At 39.5% G+C, this 26,822-nt stretch overlaps 1 protein-coding gene across 2 annotated transcripts in view; it reads right to left on the bottom strand.

The window, feature by feature from the left end:
* Nucleotides 1-574: 574 nt before the first annotated feature.
* Nucleotides 575-26,822, bottom strand: part of ORC3 (origin recognition complex subunit 3) — a 38,605-nt gene continuing 12,357 nt past the window's right edge. Inside the window, exons 7-20 of one of the 2 annotated variants that reach the window (XM_042884533.1) lie at nucleotides 26,205-26,338; nucleotides 24,307-24,466; nucleotides 23,387-23,500; nucleotides 21,529-21,662; nucleotides 21,004-21,067; nucleotides 16,375-16,491; nucleotides 15,427-15,506; nucleotides 11,453-11,586; nucleotides 8,452-8,534; nucleotides 7,857-7,954; nucleotides 6,673-6,814; nucleotides 3,032-3,148; nucleotides 1,854-1,933; nucleotides 575-717 (exon numbers count right to left, since the gene is read on the bottom strand). In XM_042884533.1, the coding sequence (XP_042740467.1) occupies nucleotides 612-717; nucleotides 1,854-1,933; nucleotides 3,032-3,148; nucleotides 6,673-6,814; nucleotides 7,857-7,954; nucleotides 8,452-8,534; nucleotides 11,453-11,586; nucleotides 15,427-15,506; nucleotides 16,375-16,491; nucleotides 21,004-21,067; nucleotides 21,529-21,662; nucleotides 23,387-23,500; nucleotides 24,307-24,466; nucleotides 26,205-26,338 (1,563 nt within the window). In that variant the 3' untranslated portion in view covers nucleotides 575-611. The remainder of the gene's footprint in view (nucleotides 718-1,853; nucleotides 1,934-3,031; nucleotides 3,149-6,672; nucleotides 6,815-7,856; nucleotides 7,955-8,451; nucleotides 8,535-11,452; nucleotides 11,587-15,426; nucleotides 15,507-16,374; nucleotides 16,492-21,003; nucleotides 21,068-21,528; nucleotides 21,663-23,386; nucleotides 23,501-24,306; nucleotides 24,467-26,204; nucleotides 26,339-26,822) is intronic. The other variant, XM_042884541.1, reaches the window with a different exon arrangement.

Here is a 26,822-nt window from a genome sequence, read left to right as displayed (position 1 = left end):
AAATTCCCCAACAGCAAATTAGCTAGTGCTGGTCAGCTTCACTGGAACAATGTACAGCTTGCTTCTCTCGCAGAGAACAAACACCTGCACTGTCATAATTCCATCCCTCCCTCTTCCTTCTGATCAAGTTTTTCAAGGTGCTGTGATGACTTCTGGTTTGAAGGACATGGAGCAGCTGCTGAGGGTGGGAGCTTGGTGTCTTTTTTTTTACTAAATGTGTAGTTCAAGGATCTGGAATGCATTTTATAATGATGATTCAATTACTATCTGATCATGAGCAAGTTAATGCTACTGCTTCATCACTGCTGCAGCTGACACATCCAGTGTTCTCATTTTGGCTTGGTAGCCTGAATTATATCAGTATAGCGTTGACTATCCTACATCAAAGAACATTAAAACGAGTGCAACGCTGCAGTACTTGGATCATGAGCAGTACATTACAGTATGGAGGCAGATGTTTAAAAACAAAATGGTTACTGAAGTTACTCGGAACACAGCTCAGCATTCAGTCATCTCCAACACTGACTCAGTTACACAAAGACTGGTTGAGTGGGAGCACAGCCATTGCACCAGGTTACAAAGAACAGCTTTATTAAGGTTGTGGTGGCACATTAACAGCCTCCCCAGGTCAGCCGTGCCACATGATCCGTCTTCTGCTTGCTGGGCTTTATGAAGCCCAGGAGTTCCAGTTCAGAAACAGCTCGAATAAAACGAGCGCTGGACACGTCTGTAAAGGAAACTCTTTTTATGGCAGTAATTGACAGGGAAACCATTATGTTACAGAGGGAAAGACTTCTAAGTTACAGCATGAATACAGGACACAAAACATTGTACTGTGCGCTAGAAGTGTTGGAAATGAGGACAGAGCACTGCCAGCCTATGGAAGCACAAATATTCAACCAGTATTTCTTCTTGCCACCTGAATACAATGTGGTAACAAAGGAAGAGTTCCTTTACACGCTGCTAAGAAAAGCATAAAACCTACAAATATATTAATTCTCTCAGAAGAACGTCCCTTGACAAGAAAATAGGAAGATAAGTAATTATAGATTTTTTTGGGGGTGGTTTCATAAAAGAGCATCAGCTTTTCTTTACTCACTATTCATTATATCCTTACTGCATCATGTCTGACACAGCTACATGACTGTGAGATAAACAGAACTTAGCTTTGTGTTAACTACCTGAAGGAAGGACAGGTGTAGCATTACAGCATATGTATGTTCTCCTTGTAGTTTGATCTCCTCTTCTGCAACCGTTCATCCCTGTGGCAGCACTACTTGCAGCCAGCACTTCTGGTTCTAATGCTTATTCTTCAGATATTCTGCAGGCTTTGCTTCAGAATCAGGACTAAGTAAGTGAGAAACAGAATGAATGTTTCATGTGAACTAAAATTCTCAGCTTCAAGGTACCAGAACTTAATGGTTTCTGCAGAGATAATCCTGTGTAAGCATTTCCTTTGCTACTGCTTCCATTTTCCTCCTCAGAACAACCTACCATCTCTTCACCTCCCCTCCAGGGCACAGATCTCCTACCATCTTTTGCTCACTAATGCTCTCTCCCCATACGTGCACATGTACCAACACTCAGATGATTTAACTCAATAGAGTAGCTTCATCTTGTAAGGTCTGTAGCTTCCCTTTCAGATCCAAAATGCTCCTTCGGTCAAAAGCTGGTCTTACCTCACAGCCTCCAGCCCAGGTATCTCAGGTGATCCATTCCTCTGACATTTTCATTACCTTCAGACTGCCTAAATTAGTTGACTTGTTTTTTTCTTGCAGCTGCATTTCAAAAATCTTATACTGATCCTGTAAGCAGTTGAAAGCCAAATTTGAGACAGAAACGAGAAAGGATACTGTATAACATCATCCACCTGGTCTGAGGAAGCTGCAGCTGCAGTTGGTCCCTCAGCTGCTGTCACCACAGTCGAGAAAGCCTAGAAAGGGAAAAGCAGCACAGAGCTAACCATCTCATCAACAGGTGGAGCTTCATTTAAAAGAATGAGCTTTGAGCTAAGTGCAGTCACTTGGGAGGAATGAGATCTTGGAACAGTAGCTCCATGAGAATGTCATCTTCACAGCAATCCAAACAGCAAGCGAGGTTACGTGTTACCATCACAGAATTACAGAAGGAAAGAATGTCACCCTATGAACTCGGATGCTTACATTTTAAATTCTAGTTCCTGACCAGTTCTGAGTAAAAAAAATACAGAAAGCAAGACAGTTTAAACAATCTGGAAAGATTAACTTGGCTATAAAAGTCAGTGACATGAGGAAGCTTGATAGGGAGCTGATGTCTGCATCCTCTTCAAATACCAAAACAAGGCAGCAGCAAATGAAGCACATTCAGAACACGGAAAAGGAATGGCGTGGGCTTGTGGGTTGCAGGTGCCCACAAGATGTGGTTGCCAAACACTTGCAGTGCTCATGGAAACCAGTTGGACTTCCAGAATACAGAGAAACGTTGGAAATAAGGTTGTAAGGGAGTAATAGAGAATATATAATTTATGCACGTTCTCTTTTTATATTTTCTGGTTTTGGTATGGAACAGGGTTCCGAGCTTGAAGCTTTGGTCTTCCCTCACATAAGCATTCTGCCCCCAGAGCACACACTTCAATGGCAGCACTTGCTCATTTCCATGAAAACATCCCAAAATACTTCAAGAGGGGAAAAGGTAGCTTTGTGAAGCATAACATCTCATCTCCATCAAACATAAAAGGAAGCAGAAGATTTCCTCACAGAGCAATAATGCTGGAAATGAAAGATTCATAGTAGGCAGAAGACCTGCCCATAGCAGGGGGGCTGAAACTAGGTGATCTTTATGGTCCTTTTCAACCCGGGCCATTCTGTGATTCTATGAAAACTCTCCAGGCCAGTGACCTGGAGACAGCATGCGTTCTTGCACAGGGGAAAACTGAGGCATTCACTGAGCTCAGGTGTCAAAAGAGGCACTAAACAAGAGCAGGTAAGCAGCAGAAAGGTAAATCAGCAGAATAGTGCAAGCAGGCACAGGCACGGTTTGCACTGTTACGTACCTCTAACCAATCCACGAGGTTAATCAATCTGCCACACTCCAAATGAAGCTTGTAGGCAATGCATATGTCAGGAGCTTTGTTAGAAATGCTTCCTCCATCACTCTTCAGTGCTTCACTCTGATGAAAACCAAATACAGTGATTTTGGTCAGTCTTTAATCTTCAACGATCTCTAGTGCTGAATATAACATTATTTCAGGAAATGCACACGGTGGGTATTTTAACCAAATGTTTGCTGCTTATGTGTTCAGTGAGAAGTTGACGGTGCAAAGAAGAAAAAACAGAAAGAAGAAAACATTAAACAAACCCCTCCCCCCCCAGCTACTCCTTCATTCTCCATTTGAACACTTATCTGATCTGGCTTTTCTTATTTCTCTTTCTAGTTCCGTTCATGTATCTCAGATACATGGCCTGCTCTATGGATTCAGGGAGAGAAACGTGTCACATTTTATCTCAGACTTTTACCATGTAGTAATTAAAAAGGTGTCACATCTCCCCCCACGCCCACTCCAGAAAGGAAAGAGAAAGTCATAACATAGATCGCACGGACTGAAAAAGCAAAATTGCTTTCCTCATCTCAGATCTTTATCTTTGAAATGTCACAGTCATTTCTCTCCGGCTTTAAACTCAAGACCTATAAAAGCAGAAGTCTGATGTCTCACAAACTGTTCTATATGTCAGGAAATCCAGGTCATCAGCACTGAACCATTTATGAGTAAAAGAGCCACTTGAGCTACAAGAAAAAGTCTGTGCATAGCTGCAGGATATTTCATCTCAGTTGGTAATTTTTGCTCAATTTTCAGTTTCATACACACTAAGAAGCCAACTCCCTTAATAAAACAATTACTGATTATTCCTTTCAGTTCCCAGAAATTTTTTGTTAAAATGCTTGTATACACTAATAAAACATGGCAGCAAATATGCCAGAGTTGGGAAGTCCATAAAGCCCTAGCAAGGATGCCTTCATAAATCAAAGCTTTTCAAGATAGGAAAGGCAGCTGGGCAAAAACCACAGCTTTGCTCAAGAATCTCCAGTTTACATTTTACACATCACAGTTCTGCAATTTTTGAGACTCAGATTGAGTATGGATTCCAACGCTTCTGAGGCATTTCACAATGACCAGAATAGCTAACAATTTCCAAGTTTATTTTGTTTTATTTTACAGAGAACACAGAAGCCGCTGATGTTAGCTAAGATGGCCTCCAAATAAATCCAACACTGCAGCTAAAACCTCAAAACGTGACGGTATGGTGCCCTAGTCCCCAACACTGATGTGTCACCAAATGGCACAGCCAAGCTCCACTTCGGGGCGACCTGAAGGCTCAGCAGTGCCCAGAGGGGCAGCTCTGCACCTCCTTTCCCCTCCTCTCCTCTCCCAACTCTGCCTTTCCACCACTCACCCCTCATGCTGACTCTGGCACTGTTGGACACTGCATTGATTTTCTAATTTTACACAAATGATTCCCTGCCCACTGTTAGGGCTTTTGTTTTGTTTTTAATACCAGCTAGATAGCTGGTAAAAACCCTAAGTGGCTTAGGAGAGCACCCAGCAAGCATTACAGCAGATCTGTGGGGAAGAAAGCCCCCGAGCTGTCCCTGTAGGGCACCACCAGAACAACAAGCAGGAATCCGCTCGAAGACGAGCAGCCAGTTGTGAACCCCGCTATGGAGCTCAGAGGTGCTGCTTCAGAAAGCGAAGACTATGGGATGGGAACAACCCAGCTCACTCCTGAGGCTTCTCATGTTGCTTGATCCTGCCCCAGGGGCCAGACAGAACATCCTCAGCCTTGCTCTGGATACAGCATTGTCGCATTTCCTAAAGTGCAAATGCTTGTATCCCCTCTTCCTGTACAAGAGTTTAATTGCAACTCAAGGATTTTTGTTTTACAGTAGGGCTTCTTCCTTGAGATCAAGGTGAAAAATTGCCCTTTCTGCACAAGGTCAAGAACAAAACTTCCAAGATCATCTAAACCCTAGAAATATCCAAAAATGACATTTTCTTGTGCTGATACAATTCTAAGCAGTGAGCTGCTGATACTCCAAGTTACAACTTGCTGCATTTTCAAGGGATCAATGAGAACAGAATGACACTTGGTTTTGTGCGCATTTCTTCTCAGAATAAATCTGACCTCTGGTTCACATTTAGCGAAATAAATCACTGGAACTGGACTCCTGTAAGAAATGCATCACATCGTTAATCATTTGCTGGTACTCCAGTGAAGCAGATCCTTTCCTGTCCTGGCCCTCTGGGAGGAACAGCTCTAAAGAACTTTGCTCTGGTCACATCCCAGGAAAGAACAAGCCATGTGGAAGTTGTGGATACGATTCAGACAAACAGTTCCCGTGACTCACACGGATTAAAATGCTAAGCAAGGTACTTGCTGAATACTGCTGCTACTAGAAACTATACCAAAACTTTCACCGTTTCCTCAAACGTCAAAATGTGTTTGTTAAGTATGTTAAAGTATGTCAGAGTGTTAAAGTATGTCAGAGTGAAGTGCAGGATGACAGAGGACTTTACATCCTATCAATTCATCAAAAAGAATACTTATTAAACACATCAGTAACCAGATCCTAATCATTACATGTTTCCTGAAACCATTACTGATGTTTATATTCAAGGTCTCTTCTATGGCAAGCCCACTCAGTTCCATCTTCACCTAAAAGGTCTTCAGGTGATTTTAGTAAAACTCTGCACACAGCAAAACTGACAACTCTTTTTCAAAGAGAAGCACAGTGCCAACAAACCCAAACCAAACTGTGCTGTAGATTTAAAAGACTGATCACTTTCTTTCCGGTTTCTGATAATTAAGTGTTGACTTCAACTCAAGTAACAAATAAGCACCCGGATACAGATAATACCAGTGTCCTCTTTAACTTTTTGAGAGGAACATTAGGACGTGAGGATAACCCTGTGTATCATCTCTAATCAAGGATAAAACAAGTAAATAAACATCTACTCCTTCTCCAAATCCTGTGCTATTCCTTCCTTTATGTGAATTTCCTTCCATCGCGTGGATTTGATGTAAGAAAGAAGAGGGAAAAGGGCTTTTTTTTCTTCTCCAGCTAAAGGTCAGCTTAACTAACAGAATCCATAACAATCCTTTTCTTGGGCTCAGACAGGATATCGATTTACAGCAGATATTAAAGTAAACGTAAAACAAAACAGACTCAATTAAATCCCCTTTGTAATTTTCATCACATCTATTGTAAATTTCCTCACTGCACTGAGCAGAGCCTGTGCCTTACAGCACGTCTGCAAGTCTACACAGTGAGGACTATGACCAACCCTGCAAAAGACGTCTCTGGAAAAAGCCATAGACACTATTTTTCCCCCCATGCACGCAGTCCTCCCATTCATAGCAACTATAAAAGAGAAGATCATCACTAGAACAGGCTTTGGAAAACAGCTTTCCCATATAAAACTCTTTCCATAATCTGCTCCTTTATTTCAGCCAGACAGATTCCCCACCTCGTAGCAAAGTTCCCAGTTGCTTATCATTGCTGACGTGCTGGCCCACTACAAAACAGCTGGGCGTGTGCCAAACTACATGAAACAGCAAAACTAAGTCTTTAACATCATCCTCGTGTACAGTCTTGAGAAACTATTCCAGCACTGCAAACAACCCCCTTGTTTCTTACCTTCAGGTAGGAGTACGGGTTATTCAAAGCTGTGTGCAGTGCAATCCTCGGGGCAGCATTCAGGTGCTCGCGGAGAACACTGGCTGTGTTGAAATACACGATCTCATGCAGAGTCTTGTGGTCTGCTGGAACAAGGTAACGTCTGAAAAAATAACGAGGCATGGGGCGAGGGGGTGAGATACGAGCTTTACCTTAAGGGAGAGCAGAACGCTGCTGCAGTTGGAGACTGCAATAATGTATTATGACCAATATTGGCACATCTCAAAAAACAAGATGAACGGGGCCAAAATGAATTTCAAAGCAAAGAAGTCAATGATTATCAACTCTACATCATATAACGGAAGAATCACCAAGGTTGGAAAAGACCTCTAAGATCCTCCAGTCCAACCATCACCCCACCACCAATACTTCCTCGCTACGCCATGTCCCTCAGTACAACATCTAAAGATTTCTTGATCTAATTGATTTAGTCTAATGGATTTAATTTAGAATTCTAGCTGGGCCAGAGATAAATTCAAAACTAAGGGCATAAATGCTATCACCAGTCATGTAACTCCACTCCACAGATCTTACTTATCCATCTTGAGGCATCCCCATGAGTCTTTGTTCAACTCTACTTTCAAAAATGAAGCCTTTTTTCTTTTTTCTTGGCTCAGTCATACTTCTGTTAGCTTCTCTATTCCCACCCATGCCACCACACTCTCAGCCCGCAACTTCCCTTTGCTAAAGCTGTACAGTAATAAGTGCCTTCATCTCTTAACCCACACACCCCAGGTCTTTCAAATTTCCCGCTACCTTACTGCCTCCAAGATTCTATTTGCTACGCCCTCCTTGCTAAACAGTTCCCAAAATGGCATCTATGCAGTTTCATGAACAGAACAGATCAGCAAAGATTAGAATGAAAACTCTTGGCTAAATTTTTATCATGTACACCCAGTCCTCCCCTCAACTTTATTCTCCAAAATAAGTTTCTCAGTTCACGTGCCAATTACTTCTACTAATCTACTGAAAATAAATGGTTGTAAGAGTACTCGTGAAAGAAACATGGGGGGGGGGGAAGCTTCATACCACAGGGACCAAGAGACAATTTTGACAAGACTTATTCCCATGCTAACTTGTTAGCAGAATTTCTCTTCTAGCATCTAGTGCAAATCAATGCAGAAATATCAAACAGGAAAGCTCACCTTACAAGACTGTCTATATAGTCAACAACTTCAAAACGAAGCGTTTCAAACTTGGTCAGTTTCTTAGACCGCCTTGATTCCTTCAACTCCAACAAAGTCTTTAAAAAAAAGCAGTGCATAAAACTACATGGGAGGTAGTTGCTCTCTGGAGAACACAATCTACATGTTGAACATGTATAATTAATTTTTGCTGGCATGTCTTCATCGATGATGTTAAGAAATGTGATCAAGCAGTTACATTTATTTAGGCCAGTGTATCCAGTTCTCAAACTGGTAGGAGTTACGAAAATTCTTCAGGCCTGAAGCTTGAAGAAATGTGGGTTAGGCAGAAGCATAATTTACAAGTCAAATACAAAGAAATCTCTTAATTTACATGTTAAGATCCTAGTTAATGACAGGTATTTTCTATCATTTTCTACACATCAGGTAGGCCTGACACACACGGTTGGTATTATTACTTCATTTTTCAGAAGAATTACTTATACACAACCTTTACTCAGAGTTCCAGCAAGCAGGAAAGACATAACCACGGACAAATACATCTAAAGAAACATTCAGTTAAAGAACTAGTGAGTAAAGTCAATGCAGGCCTAACCTTCTGGAGATTATAAAGATTTGTCTTCTTCTGGAGCTCTTTTTGGGGCGATACGGACTCATCTCGTTCTTGGTAAGCTTCTGCTACAGGAACAAAACTCATGTTTATTATGTGGGGGTAAACTCTTCCTCCATACCTATATTAACCTCCCAAGTAATTTGAGAAGCATTCAGAGTTACCTGTTTACAGACCTAACACAGGCAGCTTTTGAGTCTCGCCCTTGTAAGAAATTGTTAAAAAGGAGTCAGCAGTGCAGCTTGTCCAACAGTTCTTAAGCAAAGCAATGCGTCCCTGAGAAAAGATCCAGCACAAGCCTTGCACATCACTTGAAATCCACTTAGGTCATTCTGGGTCATAATCTCAGCATTTGTAAACTGGACAGATTAGTGCAAGATAGTATCGATGCTTAATGAACGTTCAGGAAGTCATACACTGCATTTCTTTTCCTTTAGATTCGCAACAAATACCAAATAGGAAATCAGTCCACCCGCTAAATGTAAGAACAGCAACCAGAGTAGCAAACTGAAAGCCTGCTCATGTATTTCGCTAGCCAGATCTATTTTCATCTTAATTTATAAGCACATTTTATTTTCATAGTCATATAGTTCATTGATCAATCCCATCATTAATTAGGGTTTTTTTATGTTGAAAACAAACAAGCAAAACCTCTGACAGAACAATCAAGGCCACACTGAACAATAAAGGTTATGTCCTAATCATAATGTAACTGGCCTTCTTGCCTTATGGACAAAATGTTACCAAGATGGAGATTTTACCTACAGGTCAGAAGTAAAGCTCCCATCAGCAATAACAATCATCGTATACAAATCTTGTTGATGATCTACATAGAATGAATTGGTATTTTCTACTGCCCTGCAGAAAGGCGTCAACAAAATCATCAGTGCAGTTCCCTCAGTATGAACAGAAAAGGTCTAACAGAAAACAAAAATTATCTTCTACAGTTGGTGCTTCGAAACACACCAGTAAAGAGAGCAGGACTGCAGACTGCTGTCTACTTTCAATGTTACAGAATACCAAGTCAATAAACATCTTGCAGTGCTGATTATAGCCATTCTTAGTTCTTGAGAAAAAAAAAAGCTGGCTAACTGTCTAAAACTAACTAATGACTTCAATTTTTATTGAAAGCTATTAAAATGTTCTGGTCCACGATATGAACTAACTGTACTCTAAAGAATTGATCATTAAAATGCATATTTAAAAGCAACCTCATCTTTTCTTCCTCCGGTTCAATGTTAACAGCACGTGTATGCACATGCATGCATTTCTCAATACATTTCTTTCTTGTCAAAAGGTTAAAAAAAGAAAAAAAAAAGTGATGTTATCAGCCCCATTACAAAATTGCTATCAGAGCAATTCCAAAGCCAAAAGGCTTTTAAAAGACCCCCTTACCAATGAATGGCAAAAAATGTATTATCTTGGAATTTTGGGATAAATAGAATTTTATCTGATGTTTCTACTTTTAATTAATCCTTCTGTCAAAATAGACCCAACATAAAGGTATTTTCTTTCCCCAAGATTCAAGTTTTGATTTCTTCTAATTCATTAGGCAGTCTTGGAAAGAACAACAAGAAACAACAACAAAAAAACCATTTGGAACCATTTGGGACCATACGTTCACTGGGGCTTTGAGGGAGATCCAGATACATAACATTTTTTTGGCAGAAAAGTTCAGCTAAAGATCAGCATGACCACAGAAACGTACAGAAAGTCACCTAACTCAGCAACCTACTACTCATTTAAGGCTTATTTTCATTTCCCCCTCTCACTTCATAGCTTAAATCCTCTTTGAAAGCAAACTGAGATAATTCATGGACTCGTTAGACCTTCCTTGTTTTAAAAACTTCTTCAAATCATTTGAAATAAATACTGACTTTTTGTCTCTCAGTTCGTGTGTTGCTGTATTCTCATATGTTCCATCTTGTTTTTCTTTATCCCCCCCAAGGTAAAAATCCAACTATTTGATTGAATACTTCTGGAGATTTTACATTTTGAAGTGCTTTAATTTTAATTTTCCAGACTAGACCAACCATTAGGTTGTCCAATCTAGTTCAGGATCTTCAGTGCCAGCATCCTCAGGGAACGCACATTTATTTGTAGAGCAGTCCCCTCGTTCCTGTACCGCAGCCCTGACATTGCTGCATCTTTCCACAATTACATGGTACAGACAAAAAAAAAACAACAATTTTTCTTCTAAACAAGCCAAGCTTGGCCTACTTGTCCAAACGGAGTGCTGCAGCTCCAACTGAAAATGACCTCCATTTAGGACACATACAAGAGATGAGACGGTAGCTGCTTTATATTCAAAAGAGAAACAGGAGCGAGCACTTCTTTACAGTTCAAAGAAAAGAACCAAATTCCAGTTCCAGACAAATGCTGGAATACATCAGTTCCTGTTTCTGATGGAATATGGCACTTTTTGTTGACTTGTCTCTGAAAGATGGAAAACTGCTGTTCATTTGCATTCCTTGTTTCCATAATGTCCCCCTACTGTGAGTAACCAGCTAAAAGGAGCAAGAAAAGTTACGATATGTCAACAGGGCCATGACAACCAACACTGGTTTAGTTTCCATGTGAATCCAACTGAAGGTTACTGCAATAACTTTATATACATTTGGACTGAATACCACGTCAGAAGGAAATCTGCTTCTGTTTATCTTTCAAAAACTGTTTCGTTAAATATTTTTAGTTAATTGCAACATCTGGTAAAATGCTCAGAATACACATGACAGATTTAGTGAGTAATGTTTGCTGATCTGTCCAATTTCTTATCTTACATCACAATTCTGCCTTAGAAAAGCATGAACCACAAACCAATAAAGCATATAAACATGTCCTAATTGTGTCTTGTATTCAAAAACAATCTTGAAATATCTGACAACTTGATGCAATGAGAGAACATGACCAGGAAAAATACCATTTGCCCAATTATAGAACAGTTTCACTTTAATCTGTAAGGGAACGTATGACGATGCACACCCACCTTCTAGTTTCTGAAACTGGGTCAAGAACTCTTTCAGCTTCTCTACTATCTCATCAAACTCCCTTCCAGGAGATGACACAAGAATTTCCACACACTTTTGAAGCATGGTTAGCAAATCAGACTTGTTCAACATCCTAAAAGACACAATTATGGACACAGAATGATGAAACACCTTTCAATGTTCTTCACAGAAAAAAAAGTTAAAAATAAGTAGAAAAAAATCCTTTTAAAAGAGAAAACCCCCATAAAGACAAGTTTTTTTCCTTTTTTGAAATTAAGGGATATCAAACAAATGCAAAGATGCAAACAAAATTGCTTTGGACAGATGTACTTACCATTTTTCTACAGGACTGATGAGGAAACTTCTTTCTAATACTCTACACAAAAACCTTCAGTGGATATATAGTTACAAGTTTTGAGAATCTGTAACTTTTCAAACTATGAACCCCATTACAAAAATATAGTAGGGTTTAAAACTGATTCCAAAGAAGATGGCATATTATGAAATCAGGATGTCTCAGTTTTAGCTGGGACAGGGCAATATCCATTTACCCATGCAAGGAGTAGATTGCTCTCTGTGATTCAAAACAAGTTCTCAAACTAAACTGGAATTACTGCTTTCTGTATTTAATTGGTACCACCCAACCACTCCTAGAATCACAGAATCGTTTAGGTTGAAAGGGACCTCTTGAAGTCATCTAGTCCAAGTTCCAGCCTAGCATTTACTTAGTTTTATTTATGTATTAGGGCATTTTACAAACGTCACCCAGCACTTCTCAGTTTCACAATCTTCATTCAAAAGATAATAAAGCAAGTCCTTGCAAATATCCATAAATGAGCTCCAGAATTAAGTCACCTCATCCAGCCAGTACCTTTACACATGCATGGCTCTTTTTTCATGTGGTGCAATTGCCAAACACCACAGTTCTGAACAATCACACATTTGTAATAGCGACTGTTTCTGAGAGCTCTACTCAGCCTATTTGTGTGGTTTTGCTTCTTCTTTATGAAGTACAAAACAAAGATGATAAGGGATTCCAGAAGACAGAAAAGACATGGATACATGAAAAAAGGATGCTAACAAGCCCACGAAATGGTGGCCATCAGCGAGTCAGGCAGTGAGTCTCCGTGTCAGTTAGCTAAACATTGTCTAAGAGGGATTTAAGGAGGCATTCCAAAGAGGCTGGGGTAGCTTTGTCAATGTCTGGAAAGGCAAATGGAATGCAAACTCGAGTTTCTGATTAGCACTTGATGTTCACCTGATTTGTGGTTATGGAGTTTTGCGAGGCAATGGTTGCTTTTACATACATTCATTCTGTACAGAAAACCAGCAGGAGCTAACAAGAGGAAGGCGACCTTGACCACACAAAGGGTACAAAACATTTACTGTTTTGCAGAGAATAATGGATGAACAAGGTGGCCTTGTTCCAGGCATGAGAAAACACTGCAATAGTTAAAGATGTAAAACGACAAGAGGATGACAAGATGTATAGATATGCAGATGGAAAATATGTTCTTTTCCATTCATTTATATTAGTATTTTTTTTCCAATATGTAAGTTTTAGAAGTATCCCAGACATGAGAACATAGAGAAGAACTTGTTTACAAAGATAATAAGGCTAGGAGGCCCAAACAGCAGGCAAAAGTATTGTTACTGCACACTGGGAAACATTAAAGGATCTTTCCCAGCCTTTTGGACCTGAGACTTCTGCAAGGTATTCCAGGGATCAGAAAATCTCACATCATCCAGATACATCCAATAAATATCTCTTATTACTCAGACATGTATATGTCATATGTCCTATGAAAGAAAAAGCAAGCCAGGATGAAACCCATAGAAACACTTTCAGAATGCTGAAAGGAGGATCGCCTGAAGAACTGATAAGACAGGTAAACAACACAGAAATATAAAATGGCCGGACTGCGATAAGCAGCATGTGACCAATGACATCAGCAATCAGCAGCCAAAAACACAGTACAGCATCCAGACAGATAGAAGACTTAAAACTTTTTGCCACCTACATTTTGACCAGAAGCCCAAGCCAGTTTGCTCTCAATAATCAGTGAAGAGAGACATGGTCCTACCTCTCTCGATTCTCTCTCTTCTTACTGGACCGATTTATGCTAAACCTCACATTCACTCCCTCTCTTCTCTAATTTTAATTTCTTTAATACAAGGGGAAAAAAAAAAAAAAAAAAAGAGACAACTCCAGAAAATGTTGAAAAAGAAGAATGGAAGGGTGAGAGCGAGGAATATCAATAAGTGATACAGCCCCTAGGAGAGCAGAGAGATTAGAGAACAGTCAATAAATTCCACAGTGAAGCAAAGGGGGAAAAGAAAAGAAGACTCAGTGGAAGGGCAAAGATCACATTTTGCCACTTCCTTCCGAAACACAGCAGCAAGATCCCATGCAGAAATATCAGAGACAGTAAATATTTGTTAAAAGGGACAAGGGAGATAAAGAAAAAGCTGAAAAATATATATATATAATCCCAGTCAGACTTTCAAACGTTACAAGGAACTCACATTGAAGAAGTTAGAAAAAATGATGGAATTTCTGGATTTAAACAAAAAAATAAATCAAACTAAAAAAAAAAAACAACAACAACAAAAGACACCCATAATCTATGAAAGCAATAACCCTACTGATATTTTTATTCTACTCTGATCAGCGTTATTTCTACCAGAAATTCCATGTAGTGGTTGCCAGGGTTAGAGAAAAAAACAAGAGAGAGATGAACAGAAAAAGAACAAGCCAGAATCTGATGGCAGCATCAACCAAAAAGCAAATGAATTCAGAGTGGATGAAAGCAAATTAGGAGGAAAAATAGGAGAGGTAAAAATGGCCAAGAGTCACTAGATATTAAGAACAGACAGAACAGAAAAGCACAGTGACACATCTGTGACAATGGGCAGATAAGCAATCGAGCGCCGTCAAGATTCAAGAGAGTCAGAAAAGAATTAAGAAATGACTGCAGACATGACAACTCAAGCAAGCAATCCTTCCAATGGGATGAGGGTAAAAATATAGCAAAGTGGTGCTGTGGGAAAATGCAGTGTGGTAGGGGGACAGTATGGAGAGAATGTTTCTTATGCACGTGAGCCCAGTGATCCTCCAGCCACCACAGAGCTGGCTTTCCTATTCAACTTCCTTGTCAAGACATCAAACCTCACAATGGCAGAGACTCTCAACATGGAAGTTACGGTAACAGTGTTGTATCAGCTCCTTGAGCAACAGAAATGATGTTTGAATGAATGCAGTTATCAGGAAACAGTTAAACAGTTACTTGACAGAAGGAAGTTTAGAAGTCTGTGTTGCAGCATGGCGATGTAAAGGTTTTCCATTATGGAAATCACCTTACATGTATTTTCAATTTTAAACACTGATAGACAAGACAAACACAGCTCTCCTGAAGTTCAGTAACAATTAGCACAACCCCTGTACAAACTCAAAGAGAAGTTTATGGAATTAAAAAAAAAAAAAAAAAAAAAAAAGGCAGCAAAATAAGAAATAAAGGCCACAGCTGCCATTTGGAACAGATTCTGATTTTTCTGATTTTTTCAGAATTGATCACAGTTTAGGCCAACTAAAACTAATAACTTGGTTGACCCACAGTTAATAAAAGTTTTCAAAAATGCACCATCACAACACGTTCATTGAAAGAATACTGAAAGAATATCTAACAATGATACAGCTGATGTTCTCATTTACATAAATACTTCTCAATGTCTTCAGCATATTTACACTGGGCATAAGAAATATTAGATTCTGGCTGAGTTTCATAGGAAACAGTAGGAATACAAAATGAAGAACGCAGTCAACTGGACTTGCAGACAATCCTACAAGCTGCAGATCTTCAACACAGGTAGCATGCTCAGCTTTAAGTTCCAAAAGAACAGACAACTGATATTGTACATGTGTACAGTGGTATTAAACAGAATAAAAAAGGGATAAAAAGGATTAAAAAGTCACCTTGCTAACTGAAGTGATGACTCATACTCTTCCGTCTCCCACACTCGGTTTTCCAAACATGCACAGTGCAGTTCCCTGATCTGTTATGCAGAAAGTGAGGAAAGAATAAATTGCTTTTACAAGCTAAGCACTGAAGAACTCTTACAACAAGCTTTTTAAAGTAACATGTAATTCCTTTAGAGTTTCTTACTCAAATACACAGAATGACCGCGGCATAAATCGAGAGTGTTCAGTATCGTATACAACTAACCTCCCTGCATTGCTGGAGTCTGTGTGTTGCTCTGCACCAGGTTTAAAACAACCAGCTGAAGGTAACTGCACAGATCAGTGCAGAGGGACTAACTAAACAACTCTTAAATCTCAAATACTGGGACTCCTCAATTTTGTAGTTAGGGATGGACTCTAAAAACAACATGTAGCAGATTGAGAACAGATAAACATACATGCACAGAATATATTGTTCTTTTAGTGGAAGAAGAAATTGCTTACTGTGAGAATCACTGACATTAGAGCAATATGGCTATATGGAGCAATTATCACTGTTCCCTTACTATCATTTTATTTTACACAGAAAATTGCTATAACTCACTACTCAGATTCCCAAAATGAGACTATTAGACTCTTGTAGGTGGTAGAAGAGTATACACTGCTTGCACTTCATACAGAGAATTTGAGGTGTGGGAAAAATCAACTTGCCAATTCACTTGCTGATCTGTACATTTGCCTCCTTCTACAAACACATTCCTGCTGACTGACGAGCTATCATCCCTGCCAGCACAGAAACCACATGCTGTTCCTCTCTTCCCATGGCAAGAAAGCATCTGTCTCCGTTGGAGAAGTAAGGGGCAAAACAGCAGAACAGTAAATAAAAAGAATAAATACTAATTCAGATGTCCTGCTGGGAAATGACAAAAGATGTTTGATTGAAACAGAATAAGAGTACTTCACCTGCTTGCCCAAGGGATACTTTGGAAGAGAAGATGTGAAAACATGAAGACATCTCAGAATGGGAAAATAATTTTCATGGTAAACATTCAAGTCCTCTAGCAGCTTCCGCACTGCTTCCTACAGTGACAGGATCATGAAACAATTAGGAGTCATTCTGCCATTAGTTTGTTTAAAACCTTCACAAAGTTCTTAAAATGACTCTGAGGTTTTGATGCTCTGGTGTGCTGTGACTTAAATCCCCAATTTTCACTTAAGACCACTACATAAAAATGATTTATTTTAATAGTTCACTGCAATCACACTGCATTTTAACCCTTTTTCTTCCATCTCACTGGACAGCTGCTGTTGATTAGCAAAAGCACCATTTTCAAGAACATTTAACTGCTGTGGTATCCCCTAAAACCAAGACAATACATGTAATAGGTACTGAGAAATTACACAGCTAGATTTATTCAAGTCTTTATTAATTGCTTTATTTTTTATCACAAGCGCTCTTAAAACTCTCTCTTGCATTATGGGTGGCTCCTGCTCTTATTACAGAGATAAGCATTAAAGGATCAGATCACAGAAAAGTATTCTAGAGCTGCTGCTTCTATGTGCTTTTAATTCAACTTGTTTATTTATGGATTCAGATTTTCAGTAACAGGAAAAAACAAGCAAACAAAAAAACCACGTATCAGGAAAAAGAAATTAGGAACTGCTGCTACTGAATTTGCCAGTTCGTACCTCATCATCACTGGCTTCCCATGGAAGAATGTGTAATGCTTCTGGAAAATCCCACTAGAAATCTCTGCTGGTATATTTAAGCATTTTAGGCTCACTACAATAAAGTTCACTAATGAGAAGTTTACTTCTCTCCCCTGACTGTAATTAAAGATCAAAGGAGAATAACAGAATTTTCTACATTTTTACTGCCCTTTCAATCAGCTGTGAGAGAGCTACCCTAAACAGAAAAAATAATAAATAAATGAAACAAAACTAACCACTGAAGTTCTCTAAAGTTAAGCTAAAGAGTATCAAAGATTAAAAACAAAAATGAATCCTTCTCCACAGGCAATACAAGGCAAACCAATATGTGGAAGATACAAGTATCATACTGCAGGCTGAAATCAACAAAGACTTGGTGTTGCAGGGAGTTTTACGAAATTAAGAAAACCTTTGAGATGATAAAAACCATTAAGACATTTCTCCTTGTGGACTTATCAATTAAAATTTAAATGTCACTAGTTTAACAATTACTAAAATGACTTCCAAGACCCTAAGATGTGGGACTTCCAAGATCCTTCCTCATGGAAAAGGGACCTCATTCAGAGGGACCTCAACAGACTTAAAGGTGGGCCTGGAAGAACCTGATGAGGTTCAACACAGCAAAGTGCAAGGTTTTGCACTTGGGCCGGAGGAATCCCAGACATCCATACAGACTGGAAGGAGCGGTCCTTGAGAGCAGCCTGCAGAGAAGGACTTCAGGGTCCTGATGGATGAAAAACTTAACAGCCAGCTGTGCTCTTGCAGCTTGGAAATCAAATGGTATCCTGGGCTTCATCAGAAGGGGGGTGGCCAGCAGGGACAGGGAGGTGATTGTCCTCCTCTACTCTGCTCTTGTGAGGCCCCATCTGGAGTACTGTGTCCAAGTCTGGAGTCCCCAGTACAAGAAAGACAGGGAGCTGTTGGAGAGGGTCCAGAGGAGGGCCACGAAGATGATCAGGGGACTGGAGCACCTCCCCTATGAAGACTGGCTGAGGGAGCTGGGCTGCAGGTGACCTCATTGCAGTCTTTCAGTACCTAAAGGGAGCCTATAAACAGGACAGGAGTCAACTCTTTGAAAGGGTAGATAATAGCAGGACAAGGGAAATGGTTTTAAGTTGAGGGAGGGAAGATTTAGGTTGGATGTCAGGGGAAGTTCTTTACTATGAGAGTGGTGAGGTGCTGGAACAGGCTGCCCAGAGAGGTTGTGGGTGCCCCGTCCCTGGAGGTGTTCAAGGCCAGGTTGGATGGGGCCCTGGGCAGCCTGGTCTGGTATTAAATGGGGAGGTTGGTGGCCCTGCCTGTGGCAGGGGGTGGAGATTCATGATCCTTGAGGTCCCTTCCAGCCCTGGCCACTCTGTGATTCTATGAAGATGGATGCTGCTAGGTTTGTATTTTAGTGCTAAGAAGAATCACTAAAAAAGAGTTATCATCACCACAAAAAAAAAAAAAAAACGGGAGAAGAAAGAAAGTTCTGTTTAATGTGGCTAAATCAATCTTATTCCCCCAGACTGAGAGCATCCTAGCATCTGTATTTCCCCTATCAGGTTTCTCAGATCAAGACTGATGCAGTTATGTAAATGGAAATGCAGTTTGTATTTCGCCAAATAACAGAGTGGGAAGGCATATTCTGTTTCTCTCCTTTCTGTTTTACTAGAGATTGAAAACACGATTAGAAGATGATGCAACATTATTTCAATAAATACAGATGAACCCACTTACATAATTTCAAATGAAATTTGTTAGAACTTTCAGACAAAGTTGAAATCAATTAGGATGTGAAACTGAAGAGAAAATGCATTTAAATCCTAATTACTCTAAATAGGTGGTACTCCTCCCATAAATTAAAAAAAAAAAAAAAAAAAGAAAGGACCAACAGATGCCAGATAGCAGCTGAGAAAGAATACTGCAAATTTAGTTAGTGAGTTCGAATGGCAAGTTTACCTGGTCTTGAAAGTGAACAGTAAATTTTTTAAGAAGTACTACTTCCATAATGTCCTTAAAAGTATTTCCCAAGTTAGGAATGCTACTGTAGGTCAGGAAGGCATACAGAAGACACAGCAGCTCATTAATGCTAAAGTGGGGCATCTTCTCCCCATCCAGGTAACGCTGCCAGCTTGGTAATGCAATCCTACTCCTACTCCTGTTGCAGAGATCACAATATGCCTTATGGTAAGATTTATCAGAAGCATCATATGCACAAAGACAAGAGTTCTGGCTGTTTCTCTCCCAGATTTCCAGGGTAGGGATGGCCTTATGAAATAAGGAGTGTATTGTACTTATTAAACATACTGATGAATATTCAACTTTTAAAGCAGCAGCCCATTAAACGGTGTTTAAACAAAGAAGCAGTCACTGCCGCTCATTCCCACTCCTTCCTTCCTTCCTGCTGTTTTAACAGAAGCATTTATGCACCTGCAGAGAGAACAGGTTGAGGAAATTATTCTGCAGAAACAAGCCAGCAGAAAAACTCCATGGCTTTTTGGTTTTGGTCAGGTTATTTAAGTTGGATTGTATCTCTGATCACATTTATACCACAGCTATGCAAGCTGCTGTGCTGGCACATCTGCTGAGGTGTGAATAAACACCAAGGGAGCAGCAGTTGCTGAAGCTATTTTTGACATTGAAAACCATAGATCAGAAAGTCACACATAAATCATCTCTAGCCTTGACTACTAGAATTGCATTGCACTCACAAATTTGCCTGCTCTCTTCCAAACATTAACAACAACAGTGTTCTCTCTTGGAGAAGAGGAGGCTCAGAGGAGATCTCATTGCACTCTACAACTCCCTGAAAGGAGGTTGGGATGAGGAGGGATTTGGCCTCTTCTCCCAGGCAATAAACAGGACCCGAGGAAATGGCCACAAGTTGCACCAGGGAAGATTGAAATTAGACGTAAAGAAAAACTTTCTCTCAGAGAGTGGTCAGGCACTGGAATGGCTGCCCAGGGAGGGGGTGGAGTTGTCGTCTCTGGCAGTGTTCAAGAGGCGTTTGGATGAGGAGCTGCAAGATATGGTTTAGTGCTTGTGGTAGCAGTGGTAATGGGAGGATGGTTGGACTGGATGATCTTGCAGGTCATTTCCAACCTTGCAATTCTATGACTCTATGAACATTCTTCAAATTTGAGAAGTCCTTACAGACCAGGAAGACCTGCTAGGATACATGAATAGCTTTGTCTTTGGCCGTACCATTTGCCTGACAGGTTGCTCAACTTCAGGTGAAGTTGAGAGAAACGCTTTATCCTGAACGATGCATGTACTGGGAGAGATTGAGCTGATGATAATTACAAACAGATCTTTCTTTTAGAGGATGATGAACTCTTAAAATGCTCACAATAGCAGCTTGACCTCAATCACCTGACAAACTTTTAGATAAACACGCTACGTAAATTAAGATTTTCATCCTGCACAACATGTAGTGTGGATGTGTGCCTTAGGACTTGGTCTCCCCTACTGGGTGCAATCAGAGACTGCTCAGAGGGTACAGAGGATTAAAAGCTTAAGAAATAACCTTCAAGATTAGTTGCTCATCCTTTAAACACTTCACTGACTTTCCAAGAAATTCAGTCCGAGTAAGCATATACAACAAAATCATAAATAAGCCTTGTAAGCTTCCTTCTAGGCAGTTTTATTTCTACATGTAGCTAAAAGCTGATGCAAGAAAAGCTGTGCAGCTTTGTATAAAAGTACCTGGCAACCCAGAGATTTGGAACTTTGACCCATGGATCCTAATTCTCCACCACTGGACGTGAAGCAGAGTATGTACTGTATGAAAGATGTTACAGGAACCATATATCTTAGTTGTGTAATTTATTATCTCCCACATAAGTTAATATATTTTTGGAAAATTATTTGTGCTATCCAAAGACAGTCTTAAAATTTTACCTTTAAGGAACTGTCTGCTGTCAGCAGTGCGATCTGTTCCTCTGAGACTTGACTTTCCACATACCTGATGGCAATGAAAAACAGGAACACAAAAATTACAATGTAGATTGAGCTTAAAAAGCTATAAGGTTAAAAAATTAAAAGCATTTATGCTACTGTAAGGATTTATTTGAAAAGATTCAAAAAGGGACAGTCAGATCCAGCAAGTTGAAAGGCCAGAAGAAAACCCTAGAGATTATGTTCCATGTTGGCTTAACAAGTTGAAGAGTGATTTATGGTTGCTTGTTATAATAGCTTGTTTCTGTATTAAGGACAAGAGGGAAAAACAGAGTACAAACCACTGTACTCTCTATACCAGAAAACTAAGGGTTCCAGAAATTACTGAGCACTGTCCTCCTTTTGATAGATTTCTTTCTTTACACAAATGCACCAATAGCCCACAGTTTTCACACTTTACAGATTCCTTTCATTGTTCTCAAAGCTGACTGAACATAGGACTGTTCAAAAATTTATTTCACCTCTTACCTTCTAAAAGAGGGCAGTCTTCGAACGTTTTCACACTGATTATGTGATAAAGAATTTACTCTCCTCTTTGCTTCTTCCAGCTGGCAACACAGTATACTAAGAGGATTGGAATGGAAGTGCTCCACAATGCAGAGCTGAAAAAGAAAGCAAAAACCAGTGATGATAAAAAAAAATTCATCCTTCCTGCTATATCTATCTTTCAAGGCTTTCTTATCACCACAGTGCATACATGACAGTAATGGCATTCCTTTAAAAAGTTCATTGTTTGTAAACATTCCACAAGTCACATCACTGCACTACACCGGTTACAAAGCTTTAAATGCACTCATATAACTACCTTTTTTGCTCTATCTGCTATTCAAATTCAGTATCTCGTCGTTTCCCCTCCTACATCACCATAACCACAGCTTGTCAAACACTTTCTATTCATTTATGCTAATTACTGCATTCTTTAGCTTACATATACAGCTCCAATGCTCATAAATGTGTATATATTGACATGTAAATCAATTACAGTATACAGGTAAACTTACCACGTCCTCATTCCAATTTCTGTTTCACGCACACAAAAATACATCGCTAAGTTCTTACTACGCACAGATACAAATTCTCGGTCACTGATCTTAGCTGTCTTAAATATTCCTACTACCAGGGCCTTACAAAATAACAGCACGTGTCAATCACATCTAGTCTTAAAAACAGACAAGCAGACAGAAAACCTCACTAAAAATATTTAAAGCAAAAACCATCAAGGGGAAGAGACACTTCCTGTCAGACACATTACTGTTACTCCTAGACATAACTGGGACCATGGTGATCCCCTGTGAACATCACTTAGGAAATCTGATCTGAAATTGCTTCCTTGATATTTTCTTGAGTACTTCAATGCACAAGGACACAGCCATACCCTGAGGACTAGGATTTGTATTTCCACATCAGGCCAATGGAGAATCCTTAAATCCTGGCAACTTCTTTCAAATAAGAAAAGCTGAATCTTAAAAATCAAAGAACCCTAGACATTCTAAATGCATGTGATTTGAAAATATCAGGTTCTCCTGGCAAGTCCATCTGTGGCACCAAGCAAAAAGAAACAAAATCCAGAGTTCTCAGAGAAGCCCACAAGGAATAAAAGCTACATTGAGACTGAGACTGAGACGTGGAAATACATCTATATACAAAGACAAGACAAAAAAACCCATAGCCCATGAAATTTAATACTATTATTACTATTTTAATAAACTTTACCAGGTTTTTCACTTTGTTTCCTGAGAAGGCAAATGTAACTCCTGAAATGCTGCACAGCTGAACACAAGCATCACCTATTTTGAGGTAAAAAGCAAGTGACCCTACAGCACCTATTTCTCTGAAAACCTAAATGTGAATGCAGAAATTATTCCAGAAGGACTTCTAGCATAGAGTGGGGAAGAGACGCTGCTGTAGCTGACTCACACCATGACAAATCCAGCCCAAGAGGATCAAAGCAGCAACCTGATACCCAGTTGGAGAGTTGTGCCAAGGGTGTTCGAAGCTACAACTTAAACTACAACAAAAGAGAGGTGTTTCTACCCACTGTGGCAGGTCACACTAAATACATCTTTTAAATACAACCTTTTGTGGTAGAATGAGCTGTCTTTTAAATGCTTGCTTACACCCAGTCCCGTAAGCTTTTCTTTAGAACTCTGGCAGAGAAACACCCACCTGTTCACAGAACCAAGCTGTTTTCAAAGGGCATTTCTTTCATCCACATCAGTGACAGCAAGAATAGGAACCAGAAATATCTTTCAGTGTCTAGTAATCATGAATGAATCACACTTCATTTTCACCACCCATAATGTGAGTTCCTGTTACCATCGCCTACCTGAAATCCTTTGATAAAATTCTGGACAGAAAAATCATGGTAGAGGAATATGTTGATGAGAACCTGCAGAACTTTCTCACTCAGTTTAAGTGGAAACTGGGTTGTTAAAAGTACCTAAAGGGGACAAGAAGGCATAAAGAATTCTTTCCTGAATTCAACCCATCAAAATTTATATTCACAATTCACTACAACTCTCAGCAAGCATTAGCATTTGACTAAATGAGATGCTGAATAGGCTGCCAACTTCTAAAAACATATCTGCAAGAACAAACACACGTGTAAAGACTGTCTTTCAGTTCATTATTTCACCACATTTTTCTGAGCTCCTTTTACTAATTAATATGCAATGTTTCAGTTAGTTTTAGCTCAATATTATTCTTGTATTACTTTTTAAACCACAAACAATGGAAAGCAGATTGCTGTAACAACTGGGGATACTACTATTTTCAGCACATAAAGCAGCAACTTCAGAAATCCTGAACAAAGGAGTACATGCAAAATCACATAAGTAGAGTGCTTATTTGAACTGATCACTTGGATAACTCTACTAACTTTTTACAGACCGGGAATTCAAGCTGAACTGAGTTTTTCTGTTTTTAGGGCTATCCTTATCTAAGCAAAGTGAAACTTGGATCAAAGCACCGCCCTTCTTTAAAGAGGTGGGAAGGTCAAAGTAGTAGCCCAAGCGAGTATGCACAGATGCCAGCTTAAATCAAAGATGAAAGCACATGTGTCTCAACCTAGGGAGGAAGCTCTCAGTACAAATAAGCCACTCTGCAGTTATGGATAGAAATATCCAAAATTCACATCTCTCAGGAACAGATTTCATTTCAAAAGCTTCAGACAAACTTGTATTTAAAGCCTGCATATGTACACTGTGCTTGAATACATATACTCTTCCTATTCAGAAACAGAATTACCTTGTCAATTATAGTAGACAGGTGGTCCTTACAGGAAAGGGACTGAAAAAGCTCTATGCACAGCAGAGAGGAAACAGAGTGAGGAAGTAAGCTGTGGATAATCATTGGAGATGTAGCAATTCCAAAAATCAGTACAAGAGGAAATTCACCAATATGCTGACTATGGGAAAGAGGGGAGAAAAATACAACAACAGTCACATTACAGAAACTCATGAAATAAACACATTATGTTCCTAGCACAGCACTGACCTCATGTGACTTAGCTGCAATAAAGAAAAAAAAAAAACAAAAAAACACAGAAGTTTTGATGTACAAGGAGAAAAAAAACACAAAAGGAAGCTACTTAAAGCCCGAAGATAGAAAACAAAATTAAATTACATTTTAGGATTCAAATTTCAGGAAGCAGCATAAAAAGCATCTTTTCCATTACAGTACTGTACCGACCCATTGGGAGAACTGAATGTTAGCACTTAATTTTTTTTGCAAAGAAATAAAGAAAAATGAGAAGAGACTTTGAACAGCTAACAGTCTCAAGAACATCTACAGATTTTACAGCATTTAATAACTGAGCAATACATTTGAAATCCCTCTGAAGCTCTATGTTCCCATTGCACTTGAAAAAGAATTTCAGCCTCCCCAGATTCAATCTTCCTCTTCAGATGGTTTTTTGGGTATACCCTGTTAGGCAGGACTGAGAGCTGTATTCACTGGGAATAACATACAACTATTTATATGAAACACAATATTTGCAGTACTCTTTTATCATTATATTCCTTTTTTTAATTGGAGTTTCAAGGGAACACAAGTGCTGTATCTTAAATCACTTCCAGGTTAAATTTGACAATTTATTCATTTTTTTATTGTCTTTTATCATAGCCACTTATTGACCTCAGTGTTTCAGCTGACACCCCCACAATTACCTCCTCACTATAAACTGAAACACAAAACCAAAACTTTACATATTACTGTCCACTGTTCACAACCTAAAAGAATTTCAACAGAGAGAGAAATTTAATCTTGTGTGAACAAATCAGAAGACTCCCTTCTTTACCCACTTCATCTTAATTATTAAACTGACACGTTTAAGACAAATGCTGAGAATAAATCTGAGTTCTGCAATTCACCCAAAGATCTTTTTAAAAGTACTGTGTAACTCTTCTCAGCTTTCATTTTATTTCTCTTCTCTTCTGCTTTAATCAAGCCAACTCCTGGTCATAAAAACAGCTGAATCCTCTCAAATTTTTTGAAACATGGTCTGTTTTAAAAGTGTATGCGCAACTAGTAGGCTGTGACAGACATAAACTTCACTTCATCTGCACTCCACATGCTCATAATGAGGTATTTATCCTCGCCACAAAAAGCAAAATAGAGCACAGCACTTAAGAAACAATTAAACCTCATTTCCCACTGCCTTACAGCTAATTATTTCGAGATAATTGTGATTTCTGATTTTACTTCTTGAAACGTTCCCCAGAGAACCCATCTGCCAGATTTGAAGTAGAAAACAATTTTACTGTGGGCCTCACAGCAAGTGAAATTGCTTAGCCTTGTTTAGACGTGACATCAGACGTGCATGCTGTAACTGCATTAACTCTACAACTGTGGTTCCGCTCCTGCTATAACTGCACTTCCATCCAGTGTGCTCTTTTTGGAGAACTGTGGGGCTAATTATTGCAATGCAGGAGATGATTTGAAGGAAGGCAGCACTAAGAAAGGGCAGAAGCATAGATGCATCTGATGTAGTCTGTCACTCACTGCTCAATCACCGCTGCAAATAAGCAGCATCAATACCTGCTCCAACTCCCCGCTGGTAAAATTCCCTCATTTTTACACTTCTAATCAGCTGCAAATAGAAAACGAGTAATGGAGTGGAAGAACAAAACTCCAAGTGACATTACCTGCTGATAAGCACAAAGTCCTGAAGTACTTTTGTGGTGAAACTTTCCATGTCTTTGAAGATAACAACAACTGGAGGAGACTGCCAGTGTCTGGAAGATGTTCTTTTTTTGCCTGGAGTCTCAGAATCTGTTTTCTTTAAAGTCATTGGTTATACATTAATAAACAGAAGGCAATCAAATAAAAAAGACTGAATCCCACATCTACAGTCATATAATGTTCCGAAGTGACACAACTGACTTTTTTTTTGATACAACTGTATTTATTAGAAGCATCAAGAACTCCAGTTTTCCTTCCTTCTGCTTGGCATAGCAGGAAAGGCAAAGAATATACAAACTAAAGAGAAACAATGGAACTGGGGCTGTTTAGTCTGGGGAAAAGGAGGCTGTGGGGAGACCTTGTTGCTCTCTCCATACACCTGAAAGGTGCTTACAGTGAGATTGGGGTTGGTCTCTTCTCACTGGTGACTGGTGACAGGACAAGGGGAAATGGCCTCAAGTTGCACCAGGGTAAGTTTAGGTTGGATATCAGGAAACACTTCTTTAGAGACAGGCTTGTTAAGCACTGGAATAGGTCCCCAGGGAGGTGGTTGAGTCACCAGCTCTGGATGTGCTTAAAAA

This window comes from Lagopus leucura, unplaced genomic scaffold (genome assembly GCF_019238085.1).
Source record: "Lagopus leucura isolate 7727_CA_CO unplaced genomic scaffold, USGS_WTPT01 Super-Scaffold_73, whole genome shotgun sequence".
NCBI classification, from domain to species: domain Eukaryota; kingdom Metazoa; phylum Chordata; class Aves; order Galliformes; family Phasianidae; genus Lagopus; species Lagopus leucura.
Note: the sequence above shows the minus strand (reverse complement) of the source record. Positions and strands in the feature narration are given on the sequence as shown.